General features: G+C 44.8%; 1 protein-coding gene and 1 long non-coding RNA gene across 3 annotated transcripts in view; one reads left to right on the forward strand and one right to left on the reverse strand.

Annotated features, from left to right (window-relative positions):
• LOC147573082 (uncharacterized) overlaps window positions 1–11,310 on the forward strand; it is a 38,154-nt gene extending 26,844 nt beyond the window's left edge. The window contains exon 3 of the long non-coding RNA XR_015245702.1: window positions 8,173–11,310. This is a non-coding gene — a long non-coding RNA (uncharacterized LOC147573082). The remainder of the gene's footprint in view (window positions 1–8,172) is intronic.
• VPS35L (VPS35 endosomal protein sorting factor like) overlaps window positions 1–21,949 on the reverse strand; it is a 118,424-nt gene that overhangs the window by 19,506 nt on the left and 76,969 nt on the right. For both annotated transcript variants that reach the window (XR_015245701.1, XM_086692934.1), the window contains exons 23-27: window positions 20,644–20,707; window positions 17,835–17,933; window positions 16,227–16,304; window positions 15,275–15,389; window positions 9–148 (exon numbers count right to left, since the gene is read on the reverse strand). Coding sequence is in view for 1 of the 2 variants with exons in the window: in XM_086692934.1 (XP_086549060.1) it covers window positions 9–148; window positions 15,275–15,389; window positions 16,227–16,304; window positions 17,835–17,933; window positions 20,644–20,707 (496 nt within the window). In the remaining variant the exon portion in view is untranslated. The remainder of the gene's footprint in view (window positions 1–8; window positions 149–15,274; window positions 15,390–16,226; window positions 16,305–17,834; window positions 17,934–20,643; window positions 20,708–21,949) is intronic.

Genomic DNA, 21,949 nt, shown 5'->3' on the forward strand with positions numbered 1-21,949 from the left:
AAACGTACCGGAACTATTAATAAAGTAGAAAAGAAATTGCAGAGGAATTCCAGAAGGAATGATTCTGACGGCCGCATCTTTCCATCGATATTAATCGTCTTTGGAACTTCCGGAATGAGGCTTATAGCGGCTTTGAAGAAGGCATCGGCTGCAAGACAGAAGAAAAGTCTGTGTATGAGAACTCTGAAAAATTCAGGGTCTGCTTTCTTCTTCACCTGGCTGCCAGGCCTGTCCTGCAAGTTACATGGAAGGCAGGCCATGCTGAGGGCCAGATACAGTGAGCAGGTCCGACTGGAGGGCTTCTGCAACCTTAACCGACTGGTAGAACATTCCGTGGAGAGGGTACTGCTGTTGCCTCACATCTCCACCTCTCTCCCTCCTTCCTTCACTGAGCAATTCAGCTCAAAGAACCTCCATCAGGGTGGCTTTGATAAGTGAAATAAACAAGTGGCCAATTTTTACAGAAAGCCAAGAAATCATAGCTGCCGGGGCAGACAGCTCAACCCAGACTGGTTCACCAAACCCTCCCGTTCACCTTGGGAGGAAGGCCACATGCCTGCTCCTTCAGCAGTGTCCTGGGTATGCTCGAGGTGCCAGCACGGGACGTGGAGTGGGGTGCAAACTCTGGTCTGCCTGGGTCTACTCCAGCACCATGTTTGTTACACCATATTTGTTAAAGTAACTGAACCCTCTGAAGGAATCCACACGTGCACGCCCATGCACATGCACACACAAGCTTCTGAGGCTTCTGACTAGGTAAATAGTTCTGAGAATCACTTGGGAGATAAAGATATATATATATATATTTTAAGTTTATTTATTTACTTTGAGAGCCAGAGTGCGCAGGGGAAGGGCAGAAAGAGAGCAAATCCCAGTCAGCAATGAGCACAACTCAGGGCTTGAAATCACGACCTGAGCCTAAACCAAGAATCTGGCACTTGACCGACTGAGCCACCCTGGAGCCCCAAATATGTTTTAAATCACAAAATTGTCTATAAAACAAGAAGACCTCAAAGGGTGAGAGAAAGCAAGGGAAGGGGCGAGCAGAGGAAGAGAGGGATGGAAGAGGAGACGGGAGGGAGGCAGCAATAGGAGGACAGAGACAGGGAGGAACGGACGGGGAGACAAGCAAGGACTGGAGGTGGGGGTGGAGAGGGAGAGAGTTCTTAAGAGAACTGCCAAAGTATTCCACATGAGAAAAAGCCTCAAGGTCGAAACAGACAAAACACTGACCTGACAAGTGAAATTTTAAACTACCCAACAAGATCAAATGTTTACATGGTCCACATAAATATACTTCCACTCCGAAACGACTTCCAGCGATGCGGAGAGAACAGTGCGCTGGTACACAGCATCCTGAACCCAAGCGGGAGCCCCACCCAGCAGCCTAGAGGGGCAAACCCAACAACAAACGCCTGCCCTCTGGGAACAAAGCCCTGCACTTAATGAGAAGAGTATGTGTCTGCAGCTCGATGTGGGCTTTTTTTTTTTTTTTTTTTTTTTGGTCTTCCCTCCCTTCCTCCTTCAAAGAAAAAAAAAAAAACCCAAAAACAAACATGTTAAGGAAAGACCATTCTCTCAGAGTTTTCTCTATAAAGTTACCTCTGGTCCTGAATACTCCCTTCCCAGGCTCTCTCCCACACTGAACTCACACCCTTACGTTCACCTCAGCAAATTTATTAAGCACCAGCGGTGACCAGGCACTGTGGGCACACAAGGAGAAAAGGGGGTGAAAGTTGACAACATCAGTAGGGTGATGAGACTGACCTGATCACACTGTTTCACACCTACCTACGGGGAACCTATTGTGTCCTTTGGTCTGGGGGTGAAGGGGGGACGGGGAGGACACAAAGCAGCTGATGTCGATCTTGTTGTATAGAAAGAGATTAAATACAGGGGCGCTGGGAAAAGACACTTGATATCTCCACCTACAGATAGTAGTAAATGACACGACTAAAGGGACCAAAGACACTCCTAAGCCCTGTTTTAGGTAGTTTGTATTCTTAGTCCCCAGCAGTCCTATGGGAAAGGCACAATGATTTCAACGCCCACATGAGGAAATAAGCTCAAAAAGGGGGTGGCCAAATCAGAGTAGCCCAGGGATGGTCAAAGATTGAGCTGAGCAGAGTTTAAAGGCCATCACCCGCACTGAGCAATACAGTAAAATTTGCATTATTTTTTAAAAAATGTTTTATTTATTTTGAGTGAGATAGAGAGCACATATGCACGTATGTAAGTGGGGGAGGCGCAGAGAGAGTGGAGAGAGAGAATCCCCAGCAGGTTCTGTGCTGTCAGCCTGGAGCTCAATTCAGGGGCTCGATCTTATGATTTGTGAGATCATGACCTGAGCCAAAATCAAGAGTCAGATGCCTAACTGACCGAACCATCCAGGTGCCCCAAATTTGTGTTTTTTAAAAAAAAAACACAAGCCTACAAATCATAGATCTGATAAGGGGTTTATATCTAGAATATATAAAGAAATTCTCCAATAACAGCAAAACAAGTAACCTGATTAACAATGGGCAAAGGACCTGAACAGACAGTTTTCCAAATACACAAATGGTCAACAAGCACATGAAAAGATGCTCAACATCAATAATCATTGGGAAAATGCAAATCAGTGCAATCCCCCAGAGATTTCATCACTGGGAGAAAACTTCAGGATGGGCACCATAAAAAAACAAAGAACAAAAACAAAAACCAGTAAGTAACAAGTGCTGGCAAAGATGTAGAGAAGCTGCTGGTGGGAAAGTAGAACAGTGCAGCTGCCGTGGGAAACTCTTTGGTGGTCCCTCAAAAAGTCAAACATAGAATTATGCTCTCAGCCTGCAATCCTACTTCTAGGTTCAAATTCAAAAGAAATGAAAGCAGGGACTCAAACAGATACTTGTACATGAATGTTCATGGCAGCATTATTCACATTAGCCAAAAGGTGGAAACAACCCTAGCGTCCATCAACAGGTGAACGGATAGGAAAACGTAGAACATATATACAACAGGATTATTATGCGGCCTTAAAGAGGAAGCAGATTCTGATACATGCTACAACATGGATGCACCCTGAAAACATTACACCAAGTGAAACAGGTCCGACCTGAAAACACTACACCAAGTGAAACAGGTCCAACACAAGGACATATGCTGTAGGATTTTGCTTTTATGAGGCAGAGGTATTGACTGCATGGAGACAGAAAGTAGAATATTCCCCTCTCCCCAGTTACTGTGTAAAGGGTACAGGTTGCATTGGGTTTGGAGGGATGAAAAGGTCTGGAAATGGATGGTGGTGAGGGTCGCGTGACATTGTGAATGTACCTAAAACCAATGAATTGTACGCTGAAAAATGCTTACAATGATACATTTTATGTTCCTCATTCGTAACCACACCACACAAGAAACAGAGCTGAATCGAGCGCTGAGGTTCAGCTCTCTGGGAACAGGCAGGCCTGGACGCCGGCTCTGGCTGTCTTCCTTCTGTGGGAAAAGCTCTCTGTCCCCATGGCTCTACAGGAACTGCTTTCTGGTGAAAACATTAAGTCCGTAATGAACAAGGTGAAGAGCTTCTCTCAGCGGAAATGAAAATTCTGCTCAGAACAACGCCAAAGACCATTTATTTATTCTATTTATGTGCTTGTTACCAAGTGGCCACGAGAAAAGTGCCCATTATTATGCCTCATTAAAGAGGGCGCAGCTTTGTGCAGGGCACCCTGTTCCTCACAAACGCCCCCCACTCAGTTCCCATTCCAAAGGAGAGGGCTAAAATAAACAGTTATTTAGGGGTTGGGGCAATGTTCCAGAGTGTTCCAAAGCAGATTTTTATTTCTATCCTTAGAAGACTTACTCCATATATAAAATCTTATCCAGGAGACTTCTCAATTTTGATCTCGTAATTAGAGCTCAAATCCTATTTTATATGAAAAGTTTTTCCTCCTAGAGTTCAGAATAATGACGTCAATACCATAGAACACTTTTGTGGCTATTAAAAGCCCTGGAAGACAGTCCAAGATAAAATGGGCTACATGTGTTTTGTTTTGTTTTGTTTTGTACAAGACCTACAGAAAAAGGAGAAATCCGATTCCAATCCATAAACACTATTATTCCTGTTTCACCGGGGGGGGGGGGGGGGGGTAAGGGGCGGTGGGGAGGGAAAAGCAAGCATATGTACCAGCCTCCCTATGCTTTATCTTTTTCCACTGGATCTTCTGAGGTTTCACTGGACAACCGGGCTTCTTTTCCACATCTTACTTTAAAAAAGGAATTAAAAATAAAAACCAAAACTACCACTCAGGGTTGCCTGGCCGGACCCACGTCCATTCTGTTGTGAGATCCTTCTTCGTGGGGTGTCCACTCCTCTGCAGAGCAGCATTCTGTTGTTTTCTGTGCCAGAGCCAACATGTCCCTCAGCGCTGCCGGGTTCTGGGTGAAGGGCAAGCAGAGCCACCGTCCCTGCTCTCAGTACGAGGGGCTGAGCTGCTTGAGAAGCCAGTTTTCCAAAATTGCTTTAGCAGAAGCATCAGAAGCTTTGCTAAAAATACAGGTTCCCAGGCCTAATATGGCCGATGGGAAGTACTCTGCAGGACCTGGTGGTTCCTCCAACTTTAAGTGTGCATGGATGCTGTGTACACATGTTACATACAGGCTACAATGCGGACGAACCTTAAAATCATATCCTAAATGAAAGGAATCAATCATAAGAGACCTGTATCGTAAGCCTGCACTTATATAAAATAATGAGAACAGGCAAATCCATAGAAACAAAAAGTAGACAGGCAGCTGCCTGGAGCTTGAAGGAGGAGCAAAAAGGAATGACTACTCAGTGGGTCCAGGGTTTCCTTTTGGGGTGATAAAAATGTGCTGGAATTAGTGATGATAGTTGCACAACTCTGTGAGTGTCCTAAAAACCAGTGAATTGTACACTTAGTAGAAGGATGGATTTTATGATACATGAACTATCAGGTCTCACTCAGCTGTTACTTAAAAAATATATACAAATTCCTAGGTCCTGCCTTAAATGTACTGAACCACATTACTCAAGATAAAGAATGGGGTCAGGGGAGGCACCTGGGTGGCTCAGTCGGTTAAGCATCTGACTTCAGCTCAGGATCATGATCTTGTGGTTCACGAGCTCGAGCCCTGTGTCAGACTCTGCTGACAGCTCACAGCCTGAAGCCTGCTTCAGATTCTGTGTCTCGCTCTCTCTGTGTCCCTCCCCTACTCATGCTGTCTCTCTCTCAAAAATAAAAATAAAATGTTAAAAAAATAAAAAACAAACTGTTGCACTGTCATATCCTGGAAATGATGTGGCTAATAAACAGAACACGGTACATCTATGTAAAGATGCCTATGATATTTTAAGCACAAACCGTTATATACCTGTGTACAGCAGGATCCTATCTTTGTAAGAAAAACGGGTATATCCTTATGTAGATGCATAAAAATAAGTGAGGCACTAGAATGCCAAAGTATTAACTGTGATATAGGAATTGTGGCTGAGGGTGAAAGAAACTGGGATCTTTCACTTACCGCTAAGTTACTGCTTGGAATTTTAATTTACATTTCTAAAAATAATTTTTCTTTAGCATACATACAAAGGCATGTAATGTTTTAAACTTTTCAATCACAGAAATGTGCAAAAGAACAAGTGAGGCTGTAAGGTAGACAAGGCAGGTGATCAAAGGGGGTATCTGAATAGTAACCCCTTCCTTCTTAACCAGGGGTGGGGGCCCACCCACAGCCCAGGGACTCCAGACTCCTGCTGCTCCAAGGGACATCCACCCTCCTCGTGTGCATCAAGCAAGGCACTAAGGGTGGCACACACCTTCCAGAGGCCCAGGTACTGGCCTGCTCCCCACAGCCAATGCGCCAGGAAGGTTCTTCTCTGATTAGTTGCTTGATGAAGTGAGGCATAATTCAGGGTTCAAGCTCTCTAGACAGCTCCACTTGAATGGATTCTTCTGGAGGCTTTAGAAGGTCTCAGCCTGTGCTCTGAAGCCTTTTCCAGATCCCCGAAGGCAACTCAAGAGCTAGTGGCCTCCCACAGGCATACTCGCCTGAATAGACCATTCCTATCTGTTTTGTGCACCAAGGCTCTACATAGGACTCTGTCTGAACGACAGATAGGGTTCCACATTCTCAGAGACTAAAATATCCACTAATTCGACAACTACTGAAAACCTTCAAAATGTTCAGAATTAAGACGCCAGTTGCTCATTGTTGGCAAGAGCAAAAAAACTGGAAAGGGTCCAAATATTTTTCAATAGGAGTTTAGGAGAAAAATGGAGGGGGGCTGGGGAAATAATTTATAGCACTTCCAAAAAGAAAAGGAAATGACATAGAACACTGGACAGCCATTACAAAGAATGGGGTGGATCAGGGGGAGAAAAGACCAATATTTACTGCTAAGTGAAAAAAGCAAATTGAAGGGGTGCCTGGGTGGCTCAGTCGGTTAAGCGGCCGACTTCGGCTCAGGTCATTATCTCACGGTCCGTGAGTTCGAGCCCCACGTCGGGCTCTGTGCTGACAGCTCAAAGCCTGGAGCAGGCTTTGGATTCTGTGTCTCCCTCTCTCTCTGCCCCTGCCCCTGCCCCGCTCTCTACCCACCCCCCTCTCAAAAATAACATTAAAAAAAATTTTTTTTTTTTAATTTTTTTTTTCAACATTTATTTATTTTTGGGACAGAGAGAGACAGAGCATGAATGGGGGAGGGGCAGAGAGAGAGGGAGACACAGAATCGGAAACAGGCTCCAGGCTCTGAGCCATCAGCCCAGAGCCTGACGCGGGGCTCGAACTCACGGACCGCGAGATCGTGACCTGGCTGAAGTTGGACGCTTAACCGACTGCGCCACCCAGGCGCCCCTAAAAATTTTTAAAAGAAAAAATAAAAACATTGCAGAAGACACAATCCCATTCCCAAGGGTGGTGGGGACTACGTGTATATATAAGAATATAGATAGAAGTGGAGGGAAGGAGAGCAGAAGAGAGGTAAAGCATGAGAATGAAGGAGTATTTCTAAATGAACCTATAGAAAAAAAAATTAAGAAAACTATCCCAAATGTTAACAATGGCTGTTTTTTCGAAGGGAGGAAACAGAGCAGATTACTGATGACTTTTATTTTGAGGCCTTTTATGTTTGTTAAGTTCTACACTTCTTAATTTGTGGGAATTTTTTCAAATGAGCGTGAAATAAATTTTTTTAGTAAAAATCATTAAGATTTAAAGTAACGTACAAGCTGTCTATTATTCAGTGGGAAACAAGTCGGTACCCCAAACACCCTCCATACATGGTAACATAAACTCAAGACTTGTGACCTCTGAGAGTCAGGTGATCCTTTTGTGTCCCCAGCATTGTCAACACAGACTAGGATTCAGCACATGAATCTAAACACACAGTCAAGAAGCAATGACCCACCTTCAGAGGTGGCGTTTGGTTTTTTAAATAACAGATTAGGTCACTGCTAATGGAAGTCTATACTACTTGTCAGAGCCATAAAATCCCAGGGCTAAACAAGAGCTCAGAAGCCACTCCACTCCCAAACACACCTTCAAAATCACATGCCCTCCTGGACACGTGAGACAGACAGCCCTGGGTCCAGCTCTCTAAGAAAGGGGGCATCGTGATTTCTTGGGACAAAACATCACAAGAAGGTGAAAGACTCCTTCCTGTCCCTTGAATATACTTGATCAAAGAGGGATTCTGGCTACACTCCACAAGTTCTAACAACCCTGTTGCTAAACATCTTTACAGTCTTCAACATTTTCTGTCTCTTGATGAGTGTAGGCTTGGAGTGACAACATCAATATAATGGAAACTACTGTACAGATGTAATGTCAGGATGCAGCTTACCGCCTCAAACTTTGTATTTTGGACTGTTAATGTCCTTCCACCCTACCCCCAAATCCGTATGCTGGAATCCTACCCCCAAAGATGGTACTGGTGGGAACACTGAGGTGTGAAATCATGAGGTGGAGCCCTCACAAATGGGATCAGTGCCCTTATACGAGAGGCCCCAGAGAAAACTCTCTCTTTCCACATGTGAGTACACAGTGAGAAATTGGCGGTCTATGAGCCAAGAAGTCTTCGTCAGACACTGATCTGCTGGTAGCTTGGTCTTGGGCTTCCCTGAGCGACAAATGTTTGTCACTGAAGTCACTCAGCCCATGGGATTTTTGTTTCAGCAGGCTGAACTTTGGTCTGCACTGAAGATGCACTGTCACCAAGTGACAGGGCTGCCTTTGGGTAAAGCCTCAGAGTCCAAATGGCCAATTGATCGTCCACAGGTGAGTTATCCATAGAGATTTAACACTATTTATGACTACACTGTGTTTTTGTAATAGAATTTGTTATTACAGCAGTTAAGTTTGAGGACTGAAGGAGCCACTAATTTGATAATATGTAATGTACACAGAGTAAGATTTAAAGAAATATGAATGCCCAGAAACAATTAAATACTTTATTCATTAATGCTTAATTGTTATCAATGACAGCTTAATCTAACCTTGATTTTGCCATGTGGTTTATGCAGAATGCCTTTTCAATTCACCGATTATCAACACACTGTGAAAGTCCACTGGGGTCATAGAAATGACTTCTCAGTCCAATGTGCTACCCATGTCACCGGACTCCTGTCTTTGGGGCTAATGCACAGTCAACACACCTTCCTACCATCTCTGCAATGGCTCACAGGAGGTTGTGAAGATGTCTCTGCGGATATTAGGTTTGGATTTCCCGAAGCAGAAAAGATTAACTAACCCTCATCTTAATTCTGGTTGTTTTCTACATAAATTTATCTAATGTTCAATCTGTAACAACTGGTCTCCAGCAACCACATACACCCAGGGTTAGAAATAATACTTTGTATTAGGGTTTAGAGGAACTAACCCATTTCAGGGAAGCTCAGAGGTGGAAAGAGCACTTGAAGTCAGATCAGGCCACTTATTAGCTGGACGGTCCTGGGCAAGTCATGTCACACTTCTGAGCCACAGTATCCTCATCTGTAAAATGAACATAAACCACCAAGCAAATACTACATACTGAATAAGACTAGATAGCTTTGCAGGAATTTTCAGTTCTCATCAGGCCCCAAACTATCTTCCTAACTTGATCTCTTACCCATTCTTTCCAGATGCATTGTTTCCAGCCTGTAGGCCTTTGCACCTGGCTGCTGTCTCAGCCTAGAATGCCCTCTGCCTCATTTCAGCATATAAAGATCCTCCTTTCCCTCCAGGCTCCTCAATGCCACCTGTTTTGAAAAGCTTTGTGTGTTTTTTTTTTTTCCTCTTCTAAGCCAAAGGGTCAGCTTTCTCTCCCTTAAAATTCTATCGCACGTTTTATGAAATCTTGCACAACATTTATCACAAGCTGCCTTGTTTAACTGTAAACAGATTCACTCTCCCCTATTAGCACACAGTCTCAAAGTGCATTCCTTTTCTGGCACAATGCTTGGCACAGTGGCTTGTGTGTAAAAAATGGCCAAGAAATGCTGGCGGGAACAAGAAAATCGTTGATATTTACTAATATAAAGAGCTAAGTGAACTTACAGGGAGACTCTTGCCCTGCTCCTTTTCTGTGGGTTGCACTATGGGTTGCCCTCCATCCCAGGCCCTTGTATTCTGTAAGGTGGATGGACCATGTGAACGTGGATGACGAGTTTCATGCCACGTGCCCACATAAATTGTTCTGGCAAAAATAACCTGCTTTGTCCATGATCACCAGAGGGTTTGTGAGAACAGTCACATCAAACACATTCTTCAGAGGACGGCCTGTCAACAGAACTAGTAAATGTGACCTTAAGCATAAACCCCAGTGACTTGGTAAGTGGATAGAGGATACTTTTCTCCATCACAAGCCACCCATCATTCTCCAGGAGGATAAAAAACGCTCTCTCTCCTCCACCCTGCCATCCAGGCCACCTCCATTAGCCGTGATGGTTCACAGTGGTCAGTGGGCCTCCTAGTAGCAGGCCACAGCCTCTCCTCTGCTTTTTTGGGTTCCTCACAGACCAAACCAGCAAAATAGCTTCATTCAACAGGTCTATACAGCTTGGCATATGTTTGAGCCTAACTTGTTTTCTTTTACCTAAAACTATGAAAAGAAGTTATGTAAAACCTACTAGAAGGCTCTGACGGGACTCTCTTCTCAACAGCAGGGTTACTTAGTAGTTATTTCCGTACAATGAAAAGCTTGGGTACCATTTTACACGTATTGGTATTATTAAGAATTATCAACCATTATTATCATAGGATTGCCACTCATTCATTCAGCCCCTCTTGAGCACCCGTGTGGTAGGCAACGTGCCAGGAGCCAGGGATGCAACGTCCAACAAGACACGTCAGATTTCATGCAGCGGATACTCTTGCAAGGGAGAAAAGTGGACATTTACTTATTAACTTGCTAAATAAAACAGCATGAAGTCCAGTGAGGGAAAAGTGCCAAGATAACACATCTAGAATAACCTGATCTCACTCTTAGTTTGTTTAGGGGTGGAGAGGCCAAGGCTGGTTTTCCCTAAGAACTGGCTTGTGAGTAAGCTCTGAAGGATAAAGATGCAAAAAATAAATAAAAATGTACAACTTAAAAGGAGGGGGAGACAATTCTATAGGAGTGGAAAGCATTATTATTAATAAAAGAACAAAACCATTTTGCTTGTTTTCTCTACTGTTTTGTCTTTGGAGGAACTGCATACCCGTTTTGATTTTTTCCCCCAGGGTAATTCAGCAGGTTAATCTTCAAAGAATAATCATCTTTCCTGTGGATTTCTCAAGGTTGTGCCTCGGACAAGTTTGCTTTCAGAAGCCTGAAACCACAGAGGTGGCATTGTATGGAGAACTCCACAGCATACTTTTGTCTTTTGAGAGACAATTCTATGAGGTTAATATTTACTGAGCAGCTACTGTGTGCCAGTGAGTCAAGTTCTCTGAGTACGTTTTCTCATTTAATCTGTGACAGGTACCATAGCCATCACCTCCACCTGACAGATGAGGAAACTGAGGCACAAAAAGGCCAATTTGGCCAAGGGCACCCTGCTGGAGAGTGGCAGAGTCCAGATTGGGAGACCAGCAGTGAGGGACTCATCTTGACATCCCGCTGCTGGCCAAATACACCATGGGCTTCCCCACCTCCCATGCCTTTGCTCAAGCCCTTTGCCCCACCTGGAGCGCCAACTGTTCCTTCTCTCCTCCCCATCTCCGCCTGAGAAGTTCTCCTTCTAAGCCCCATCTGAAACATGACTTCCATTGTAAAACCATCCTCCTTTCTCAGATTAGAAACTGTAAAGATAAAGGTACCAAGACAAAAGTAAAGGGCAAAAAAATGTGTTCCTGCTGTGGCCTGGTAATAATCTTCTGGGAAGAACCACTCACAAACAAGAGCAAGCACTTATCTAATGAAGTGGCTGAAAGCAAAGATAAACAGGCATCTCCAGGTGAGGGGCACAAGCCCCACTTCTCCTCACTACTGGGACAATGGGCGGCTTTGAAACAAATCCCCCCCACATCCCACTCTATGTACTACCTCAGTACGTCCATAGGACCAGAACTGGGCCTCCCCTGTAAAAAGCCTCCATCAGCATCCCACACAGCGCTGGCTGAGAGTTCAATGGGAGTTTAACGTCAGGCTGGACCCAGTGCTGGCAAAGCCACTGTCCGATAAAGAAGATACATACCACTGAAGCTGGATCAAGGGAGGCCAGAAAGTGGACTGGGGGAAGAGAATTGTTTTCTAACCAGCTGAGAGGGAGGGTGTTTAAGGTGGGGGTGGGGGGGGTGAACAACAGTGGCCCATTTCCACAAGCTTCATTTAATTTATATTTAGCCTTCCCATGCTCAGTAATTGAATGTATTATTTATTTTGGCCACAACCGCTGCATGTGGCTTTCGGAACAACAATCATAGGCTTTTAAGGTTTAGTGCCATAGCATTTAGAGACTAGAGTAAAAATCATCAGATAAATTATTAAACATGAAGTGGATGCCACATTCCTGCTCCTCCTGCAGTGGCTTGAAGTGTGGGATGAGGCAGATGAGGAGGTCCAGAACTCTAACACCGAGGGCACTAATCACCCGCACAGCGGGTACCAGGCTGTTCCGATGCTGCTTATCTCCTGGTGTGGACCGAGGTCGTTACAGGGCAGCACAGGAGAGCAAAAGCCACCCAGGGCTCTTGAAGAACAGTTCTTAGAGCAGCAAATCTTTGATGATAGGGGAGACTTTATTTGGCTTAAGAATTTTTGCCTTAAAAAAAAAAAATTGCATGAAGCCCCATATGGAGTCCAGTCATAATAAGCTTGCCTGGAATCTACAATACTTTAGATCATGGTCTTAGTTTGTAAGTTGGGAGGAGAAAGATTGAGGCTTCTAGAGCCCCCACTTACAGTTCTCTGCTCTGGTACCTGCAGTTCACAATCTGTTCCCAGTGTTTCAAGTTAGGCCAAACTCGAGCGTTCCTACATTAACTGTACTGTTCCTGAACTTTTTAAGAGGGAGCCAGTTTATAGTAAGATGTTAAGTTTCATACATCAACCTAAGCACCTAAGCTAATTAATCCACTCTACTCTTCATTTTGCATGGCATCAGGTTTTTGGTGGTGCCTGTTCATTTTTGTTTTAACTTGTTTCTTGCTAACCCATCATCCTTACCAAAGCAGGCACTAGAAGTGTTTACCCACACACGACAAGGGCAGGTGGGGAGACTGGATGTCCAGACAATAAGCAACATATGCAATAAGAAAACAACAGATCAACAGCATAATGACGATCATGGGGATGGTACAGAGCATGAGAGACTAGGAAGCTGCATTCAGCCAGACCAGTGTTTTGTTTTGTTTTGTTTTTTAATTTACGTCCAACTTAGTTAGCATATAGTGCAATGATTTCAGGAGCAGAATCCAGTGATTCAGCCCCTACATATAACACCCAGTGCTCATCCCAACAAGTGTTCTCCCCGATGCCCCTTGCCCATTTAGCCCATCCCCTCAACCACAACCCCTCCAGCAACCCTCAGTTTGTTCTCTATAAAGAGTCTGTTGGGGCGCCTGGGTGTCTCAGTCGGTTAAGCGGCCGACTTCGGTCATGATCTCGCGGTCCGTGAGTTCGAGCCCCACGCTGGGCTCTGTGCTGACAGCTCGGAGCCTGGAGCCTGTTTCGGATTCTGTGTCTCCCTCTCTCTGACCCTCCCCCGTTCATGCTCTGTCTCTCTCTGTCTCAAAAATAAACGTTAAAAAAAAAAAAAAAAAGTCTCTTATGTTTTGCCTCCCTCCCTGTTTTTATATTATTTTTGCTTCCCTTCCCTTATGTTTATCTGTTTTGTAGACAGAACCTTAAGCAGACTCCACACCCAGCACGAGGGGCTTGGTCCCACCACTGAGATCATGACCTGAACCAAAACCAAGAGTCAGACACTCAACCAACTGAGCCACCCAGGAGCCCCCGGGGGAAGATCATTTTAGAAAGAGGGAACAGCAAGCACAAAGACTCTGAACTGGAATACAGCTTAGCATGTTCAAAGAACAGAAGATGGCCAGTGTGGCTTAAGTGTGGTGGAAGACGAGGACAAAAGGCAGGCAGGCACCAGAACACACGAGGACTCACAGGCAGGGTGTTGGATGCAATTCCAAATGTGGTGGGAGGCTACTGGAGTCCTCAGGAGTCAGAAGCAAAATTAAGCGGAGTTTGAAAAGGCTCATGGGTAGGGGCGCCTGGGTGGCACAGTCGGTTAAGCGTCCAACTTCAGCCAGGTCACGATCTCGTGGTCCGTGAGTTCGAGCCCCGCGTCGGGCTCTGGGCTGACGGCTCAGAGCCTGGAGCCTGTTTCCGATTCTGTGTCTCCCTCTCTCTCTGCCCCTCCCCCGTTCATGCTCTGTCTCTCTCTGTCCCAAAAATAAATAAACGTTGAAAAAAAAAAAAAGAAAAGGCTCATGGGTAGCGATCATATTTGGAGACCTCAGTGCCCAGAAATGCCCCAGGTGAATGAAAATACAGATCAACATACCAGAACTGCCATGCCAAGGACCACTCTCCAACCCACCCAGGGAGCCTATCCAAACCAAAGGCACCACGTGGTGGATCACTAACCTTGGCTTTATCCTGTGAGGTCAGGTGGGAGATGGGAGTGGAGGGCAGACCATGACTGAAAACATCAACCCATTGGTGTCAAAGAAGCCCTCAAGTTAGTCACTGAAGCTTCCCAATTGTGGGCACTGCAAATGCTCTGTCAGCAGTGAGAGGCACGGCCTTGAGTCGGACAGATGAGGGGCTGAGTGCTGGCCACGGAGCCCTGGGGGCTCACTTGGGAAAGCAGGCACCAGCCCCAGGCCTGCCTCATGTGGCCGTCGGGAGGTTGAAATGAGAGTGTGTGCCAAGAGCTCGCCACATAAAAATGCTCCATAAATGGAGCTCTTATACTCTTTGTGTTTCGGCCTGATGGATGGATACTTCCTGTCCCAGGGGGTGACAAGCGCCTCCTGTAGCAAATATGTGCGACCTCCAACACTCCGCCTGAGGGCTTTCTTTTGGGTCAAGTGGAGAACAGGGCAGGGTGCAGCTGATGACCCAGAAGCAGCCCTCAGTCAATGGCCGAATAAAGAGTAAATAACCCAATTCTCCTGGCAAGGCAGTGCCGAGGCCGTTCGACACCCGTCCCAGAGGTCCCCAGGGGGGAACATATCTCAGCCGCCCACAGCAGTAACCTGCCCAGAAGCACACCTTTTGTTGGCTTCCTTCCCTTCCTTGTCTCAGCGCCCCCATCACTCTACGGACACTCTCGGGGATCGCCTCCCAAATAAACCAGTTGGCTCCTATACCTAGTACAGGAATGGGCCTTGAGCACAATTTTTATCACTAAAAGTAACCTGTGGAGAGTATTCTTTCTATACTTATTAGATTCTATGTGTAGGTCTCTGGGGTTTCAAACAAACAAACATCAACAAAAAATAAACAGGAATCTACTGTGAGGAAGTAGTTCTAACTTGTAACATTCTCTACGCGCACTTATCCTGAGCTGCCTGACCTGGCCCGTGTGAGACAGATTTCAGAAGGTCCTTACAGGCAAATAGCTTCCCTCTGTAATCTGATTCTATAAAGGTGTGTATGTCCAATGTGCTTCCTGCTAAAGAAACAGATTTAAAACTCATCAGGTATTGATCAGTTATTTTTTTCTTTCCTTAAAAGAATCTCTCTCTTTACACACACACACGCACACACACGCACGCACACACACACACACACAGCTGAGCCAGCTTTCCTAAGCAGCCAGGAAATGCTCAGAGGTGAGAATGATGGGCTTACCTTGGGAAAGGCACTGGTTGGCCAAGGCAACCTGACCAGAATGCAGGTAGAGGTTGAGGCGCGTGAAGATGCCCACCAGGGAGGGAATGGTAATGAAGCAGTAGGCAACACAGGCCTAGAAGGAGGGGGAGAAACACCACAGGTTACATCAGCAGTACCATCACGGCAGACTGGTCCTCCTGTTCTCATCCGTCACGTATTTTCAAGCAAAAACACTTAATTAGTCTCCTCATTCTGAGCCCCAACTTTCCCCTCTTGAGTCTGCGACATACACTCCAGATGTGTCTGTGGGAGGAGGGGGAGGGGCAAGTGAGGAGAGTAAGGGTGTAAGAAAAATAAATCCTCATCCATCATCGAAGGAAATAGATAACACCTGACGTTGAATAAGAAGCAGAATCTGAAACCAATTACTTAAAAACATGGAGGTAATTACAAGAAGAAACTGCTCAAAGAGGGTTTGAGGTGGTTGTCTCTGAGGAAAGAGGTATGAGGTCAGGGTGGGATGGTATACTTTTTTTCTTGCTGCCTTCTTTTTGGTACAACTCCATTTTTTTAAAAACACAGATATGTATTACTTTGATAAAAATTTTGAGCGGCACACTCAAGAAGGTGGATTTTTTTTTCACAGTTGAGAACTTTTCAAGGGGGATGAAGGTAGTAGACCTTCCAGTTACAGGCATAAGCAGGAGATAATTCGACTGGCACAAAACTGCAATCCATCGTTCAACCACTCCTCCATAACACATATCCAAGGTGAGACATCTTTGATCATTTCTTTTGAAAATAGTAAGAAAATTGGTGAGTCAGTAGATACTCAAGGAAAAGTTCATCTGGAAAATCAATACTGAACCACCCTTAGGACACACTTGTCTTCTGGGAAGAGCAATTTAGAAACTTACAAATCAAACAACTCATTAGGGTTCAAAGTCTGAGTCTTCTCTCTAGAACATACCCGCACAAATGCAGCCGTCTTTCTGGAATGATTTCCTTTCATTACTTTTCTTGTTTCCATTGCCAACCGGTTTACACTCTGGGTTTATTAATTAAAAAACAAAACAAAACAGAAATGGTTATGAAATGATAGCTGGCTCAGATTCATGTCTCCCATAGAGATCTGGATATTAACTGCATACAAGTCAGTAAGAACATGCTATCTGGGGCCCAGACTGGCTAATGCTGAACCCTGAAATGCCAGAGGGGCCATCAGGCCTGATTCCCCCTCGGCTTGAGCAAACATCTCCAAGACGGTAAGAACAAAAGGCACTCCTGCCTATCAGTCAGCACTGGGAATGGCCATTTTCTGGTTTAATGAATAGCCAGGGTTCACTTCATTTCCAGAAATCCCACACACGAAGCTTGAGATCTTAGAGATCCTAAAAGAAATCTCCAAATCTGTGAGCAAACCACACAATTCAGCGATGCAACAGTAACATGAACCGTAAGAACAGAAGTAATAGCTCCCACATTGAACTTAGAGGACACAGGTGCTGGGTGCTGTTCTAAGAGCCGTACCCTCATTAGGTCACTTAACCCCCCAACCCTACAAGGTGAGCACTATTACCTCCCACTAAATTCCAGATGAGGTCTCTACCTTTAGAACTTAAGTTCACATACCCTGATAACCAGCAACCAAATAAAAAGGTTGCTCTCCTTGAGTTTATGTGAAGCAATTCAAGAGCCTTGAGGAATCTTTCCACAAGTTGAGAAGTTCGGTCCTATGGTTCCCAAACTGTGTCGTGTGACATCCTCGAGGGCTGTAGCAGACTCATGGGGGTAGTGCGATTATTTTAGGGCAACAGAGCAATGTTCAATTTTTGAACACTGTGTCAAGAACGGGTATGAGGTGGCCCACAGATTCAACACTGGACCGCACTGTTGCTTACAGCGACATTCTATCTTTGTGAAACGGGTTTTCAGCAGCTGCTCTGATCAAAAGCAAGTAGTGTGCAAAAATCAATGTGGAAAAAAAAATCAATGTGGAACAAGAAACAAGGGTAGTGATGCCAACCCGATTCTAAGGTTTGAGAAGCTGTGCACTGCCCAGTAGACACACACACTTAAGTAATTGTGATTATTTAAGAATAAAGATATGTTATTTCTCTTTCAATTTACATATGGTGTTATTTCAAAGAGCTATCCAATTGTTAGGGTATAAATACTCAAACTGTTTGAGTCTAACTGTCTAATAAGCAGAACCATTATTTCTTTCTTTTGGCCTGAGGGCCCCATGAAAAGCTACCATGATCTAACAATGTTGGGACTCTGGTTAAGCTACAAGGACCACAGGTGAGTTATTTCTATAAGTAACTAATCATGTAACTCACTTTGCCACTGGCATATGGGAATGAGAGTATGCTAATTTCAGAGCAAAAGAGGTCAGTAAAAACCATCCAAAGACTTAAGCAAAATTGCAGACTGGATTAATCTTTGAAAAACCACCTTTTACGCCCTAAAGAACAGGAGTGTTATGGGGCCACAAGAATCCCAGATTAAACTCCAGGCCTGGCATATAAACAATAAATTTGATTGAGAAAACAAACGAATACATGAAAATCCTTACGTGAATCAACTGCACAAGAACAGGTTCCAGGTTGCAAAACATTGACCTAGCCTCAACGTAAAAACTTAGTTGCTGTTCAAAATCACGGCCAAAGGACACCTAGAAGCAAGGAAAACGATGCTGAGAGTGTTATCTCTAGGCAACTGTAAGCACATAGCATGGAAAAGAGTCTACCTGAGGGGCGCCTGGGTGGCTCAGTCTGTTAAGCATTTGACTGCAGCTCAGGTCACGATCTTGCCGTTCTTGAGTTCAAGCCCAGCATTAGGCTCAGAGCCTGGAGCCTGCTTCAGATTCTGTGTCTACCTCTCTCTCCTCCCCTCCCCTGCTCACGCTCTGTCTCTCTCAAAAATAAATCAATGTTGGGGCGCCTGGGTGGCGCAGTCGGTTAGGCGTCCGACTTCAGCCAGGTCACGATCTCGCGGTCCGTGAGTTCGAGCCCCGCGTCAGGCTCTGGGCTGATGGCTCAGAGCCTGGAGCCTGTTTCCGATTCTGTGTCTCCCTCTCTCTCTGCCCCTCCCCCGTTCATGCTCTGTCTATCTCTGTCCCAAAAAAAATAAATAAAAAACGTTGAAAAAAAAAAATTTAAAAAAAAAAAAAATAAATAAAATAAATCAATGTTAAAAAAATTTTTTTAATAATAATAAAAAAAAAGAGTTTTCCCTGAGCGTTGTGTGGGAGGGAAAGTGCTGAGATGAGAAGTCATCAAAATTCCCGCCAACAGCAATGAATAGGTGGAAACGTCAGGGGTACACAAACACACACGAGCACGCTGGAATCTACTCCAATTAGACTTTACATTACTTTGCCCAGTGTGTAACTGAAATATTACCATTACCACCTCATCTTTATGACATGAGCACTGGACTAGAAAATAAAAAGACCAAAGGGTTCAGAGCAGAATCTCAGAATGTAAATAGAGTTTCCCAGGCTAGATGGAAACCACTGGAAAGGAAATAATGGAATTGTGTTTGTTGGCTATGGCCTTTTCACGGAACATCAATTTGGTTATTGAGCACCATTTGTCAGAGGGTTTTCCATAATAAGAGCCACACCTTTCTGCCTCCTGATGGGGAATCCAACCTCAGCAACTTACTGGTGGCTGCTGGAGCCATAGATGGAAGTTTCTCCATCAATAAAAATCCCCTTTCCCCCCATTTCTTCCAATTTATGAACAGCTGGTTAGTAGGATAAACTTTACTGTTACAGCAATCATTTTTGTCCAGAGGGGGTTTAACATTGCTATTTCCATTATAGCTATCAGGTTTCACATCTTATTTCCTCATATTCTCCACTATAACTTGGTGGCTTTCAGACAAAGCCATAAAAGGCTAAAATGCCACCTGATCAGCATCTAAGTCAAGGGCAAGGAGAGTCACCTGGTAAAAGGTGCATTTCCTAACATGGGAATTGGAAGGCTGATTCTGATTTTGCATCGAAATGGATTTTATCTACAGAGTCAGTTGAACAATTAGCACTGACCCTCTTGTTGAACCAGTCACATGTTCAAGGTTATTTTCACAGGGATCTGGTGATTTTCATCTTGGTCAGCTTTTGTCTTGACATTCGTATGAGAAGAGGATACTGGCAGCAGTTGGTATTTTAGCTTTGCGCACCCAGGATTAAAGCAAAGGTGGTTCTGGCTAGGGTAGTGTGGTGGGTCATTCCCAAAGAAGGCTGAACAATCGCTCCCACATGGCTTGTGGTTTTGCAGGGTCCCCGTGGACTCTTCCCTCCCCTCCAAGGCGATAACCCTGTGACCCCTCTGACCAAGAGAACAAAGCAGGAGGCAGCACCGGTCACGGTGCAATTTCTTAACTTTGGTCTTAAAAGGCCTGCGGCTTCCCTCTGTGCCTGCACCACGTAAGAGAGCTCAGCGGAGACAGCTGGACAATGGCAGAAGAGCAGAGAGTAAGAGGCCACACGGATGAGAAATGAGGCCCCAACGGCAAGACCCTATACAAGTGAGCAAGGCCGTGTGGATCCTCCGTGGCCCCAATCCTGCTACACAGAGCAGCCTGGCCACACATTCAACCCACAGGATCGTTACGAATGAATAAAACACCAATATTTAAAGCTGCTAAGTTTTGGGGTGAGTTGTTACGCACCAACAGGTAACTAAAACAATGGGAGAGCAGGTGCTTGGCATTGTGTCCACACCCATCCCCCGCCCAAACCATTTTTTACCATCACCTGATGAGCAGCACACCGGGGGGCTTCAGGGAGCCCCTTGTCCCCACTCCCGGTCCACGTGATTTGGGCTGCCCAGGCGTATGCATGTCTCCCGGGCCTGGCCAGTCCGTGTGCTCATTCCCCCTTAGCGCAGCAATTCATGCAGGGATGAGCCAGTGACCCAAATCAATCTAGAGACTCAGTCCCAGGACTTCTGCTGGAACACTTCCTGCTGGGCTGCAGCGCTGGAAGGAATGGAAACCTAGAGCCCCTGAGGGGAGTGAGGCTGCCTGGGAGGACATCCCGAGAGCAGAACCATGGGCCAAAGACACACAGACGGCAGGTCCTGACGACACCACAGAGACACCCGTGTCCGGCTGCTCCATTCCTGGACTTCGTGTCACATGAGCCAATAAGTCCCCCACCCCACCCTCCCCTTTATTTTTTCCTTAAGCCAGTTTGTCTTGGCTCTCTTTGCCCCCAGGGGAGTGCTGGCTAATGTAAGATGTTTTCTAATTTCATCTTATCTTAATAAAAATGAAAAGCACCAGGGAACATAATGTTAACTGCTTTCCCCAGAGTAAGAGTAAACAATTACATCACATTCCAAGCGCACTGCAACTTTTTCCCCAAGACTTACCATTTTTATAAATCCATTAATCAAATATGCCAGCATTCTTTTCTCATCCTCAAGAGTGAGTGCACTAAAATCAATAATTGTACATAATTAACATCGAGGTAATAAATGCAAGTTTCTAAAGGATACAGAAGAAGCAAACAATTTAACAGGTAAGAACATTGTGCATTTTTTAGATTTAAAAAACTCCCAACAGGCTGTGTTTCTTTTGGTGAAAATATATAATCTAAATGAACATAATTTAAATGTGTGTTTCTCATCTGTCCCAAAGACGGTGTTTCCAAGAAAGGTTCACTTTCTTTCCCTTGGAATTTGGACAGCAAGGTCCAACTTCAAACTTTATATTTCAGAGGAGTTTAGTTCAACAGTTTGTCGTAAAAAATTTCAAACATGCAGCAAAGTCAAAAGACATTTACAGCAAACATCCATACATCCAGCACCCAGATCCCACAATTATCCTTTTACAGTATCAGCTCTATCACATAACTATCCCCTTCCCTCTCCATCCATCAATCCAGCTCACTCTGGGGAGGCATCTTAAAGTACATTACAGATGGCAACTACCTCTATTTAATAGCAATATTAATACTAATATAAATAAGAAAATGCCACGTCCTTAGTTTTCATTACACATGTGAAGGCCTCTTAACAGTTCCCCAAGTTTATTTTTAAAGAAAACTTAAGAGCCTACAGCAAACAGGAGCCAAGTTTCTTGTGTATTGGTTCGTTCTAGGGGAAAGTACTGGCAAAGACTGCTTACCACCCGCTAACAAAGCAATGTCCCTTTCATTCTTTGAGATTCCCATTTCCCAGCCTCCTTTGTAGCTGGGTGTGACCATATGACAGTTCTGGCCAATGGGATGGAAGCACAAGTGGTGGTGAGCCTTCCAAGTTTCCTCCCAGAAAGAAAACTACTGTCCATCAATGCCCATGGGCTATACATGCCCATGGTGGAGGTAAGCCAGCTGCCCCCAGGAAGACAAGGACAACATCCCCGAGGGATAGCAGAGCAACGAGACAGCAGGGACCTGGCTGGTCCTCTAAAGCAGACCTACCTACCCCAACCTTCTGGTCTCACACCTTTAGCAAGAGAGAAATAAACCTGCCATGTTACTGAAGCTAAAACCCAGGATCCTACCAATAAGAGTGCCTTTCTGGATGTGTTTTGTGCCTTTATTTCTATTTTTGCTCAACTAAAAAGTTCATTGGTTCCATTTATTATGAAAAGTCTTGATATTTTTACTTTTATAACTCTTCCTGAGGTTGCAAACACAAAGCCATGAAAACAAAGATTCCAAAATTCAGAAGA

The sequence above is a fragment of the Puma concolor genome, chromosome E3 (assembly GCF_028749965.1).
Source record: "Puma concolor isolate L17-30 chromosome E3, mPumCon1.1.hap2, whole genome shotgun sequence".
NCBI lineage: Eukaryota > Metazoa > Chordata > Mammalia > Carnivora > Felidae > Puma > Puma concolor.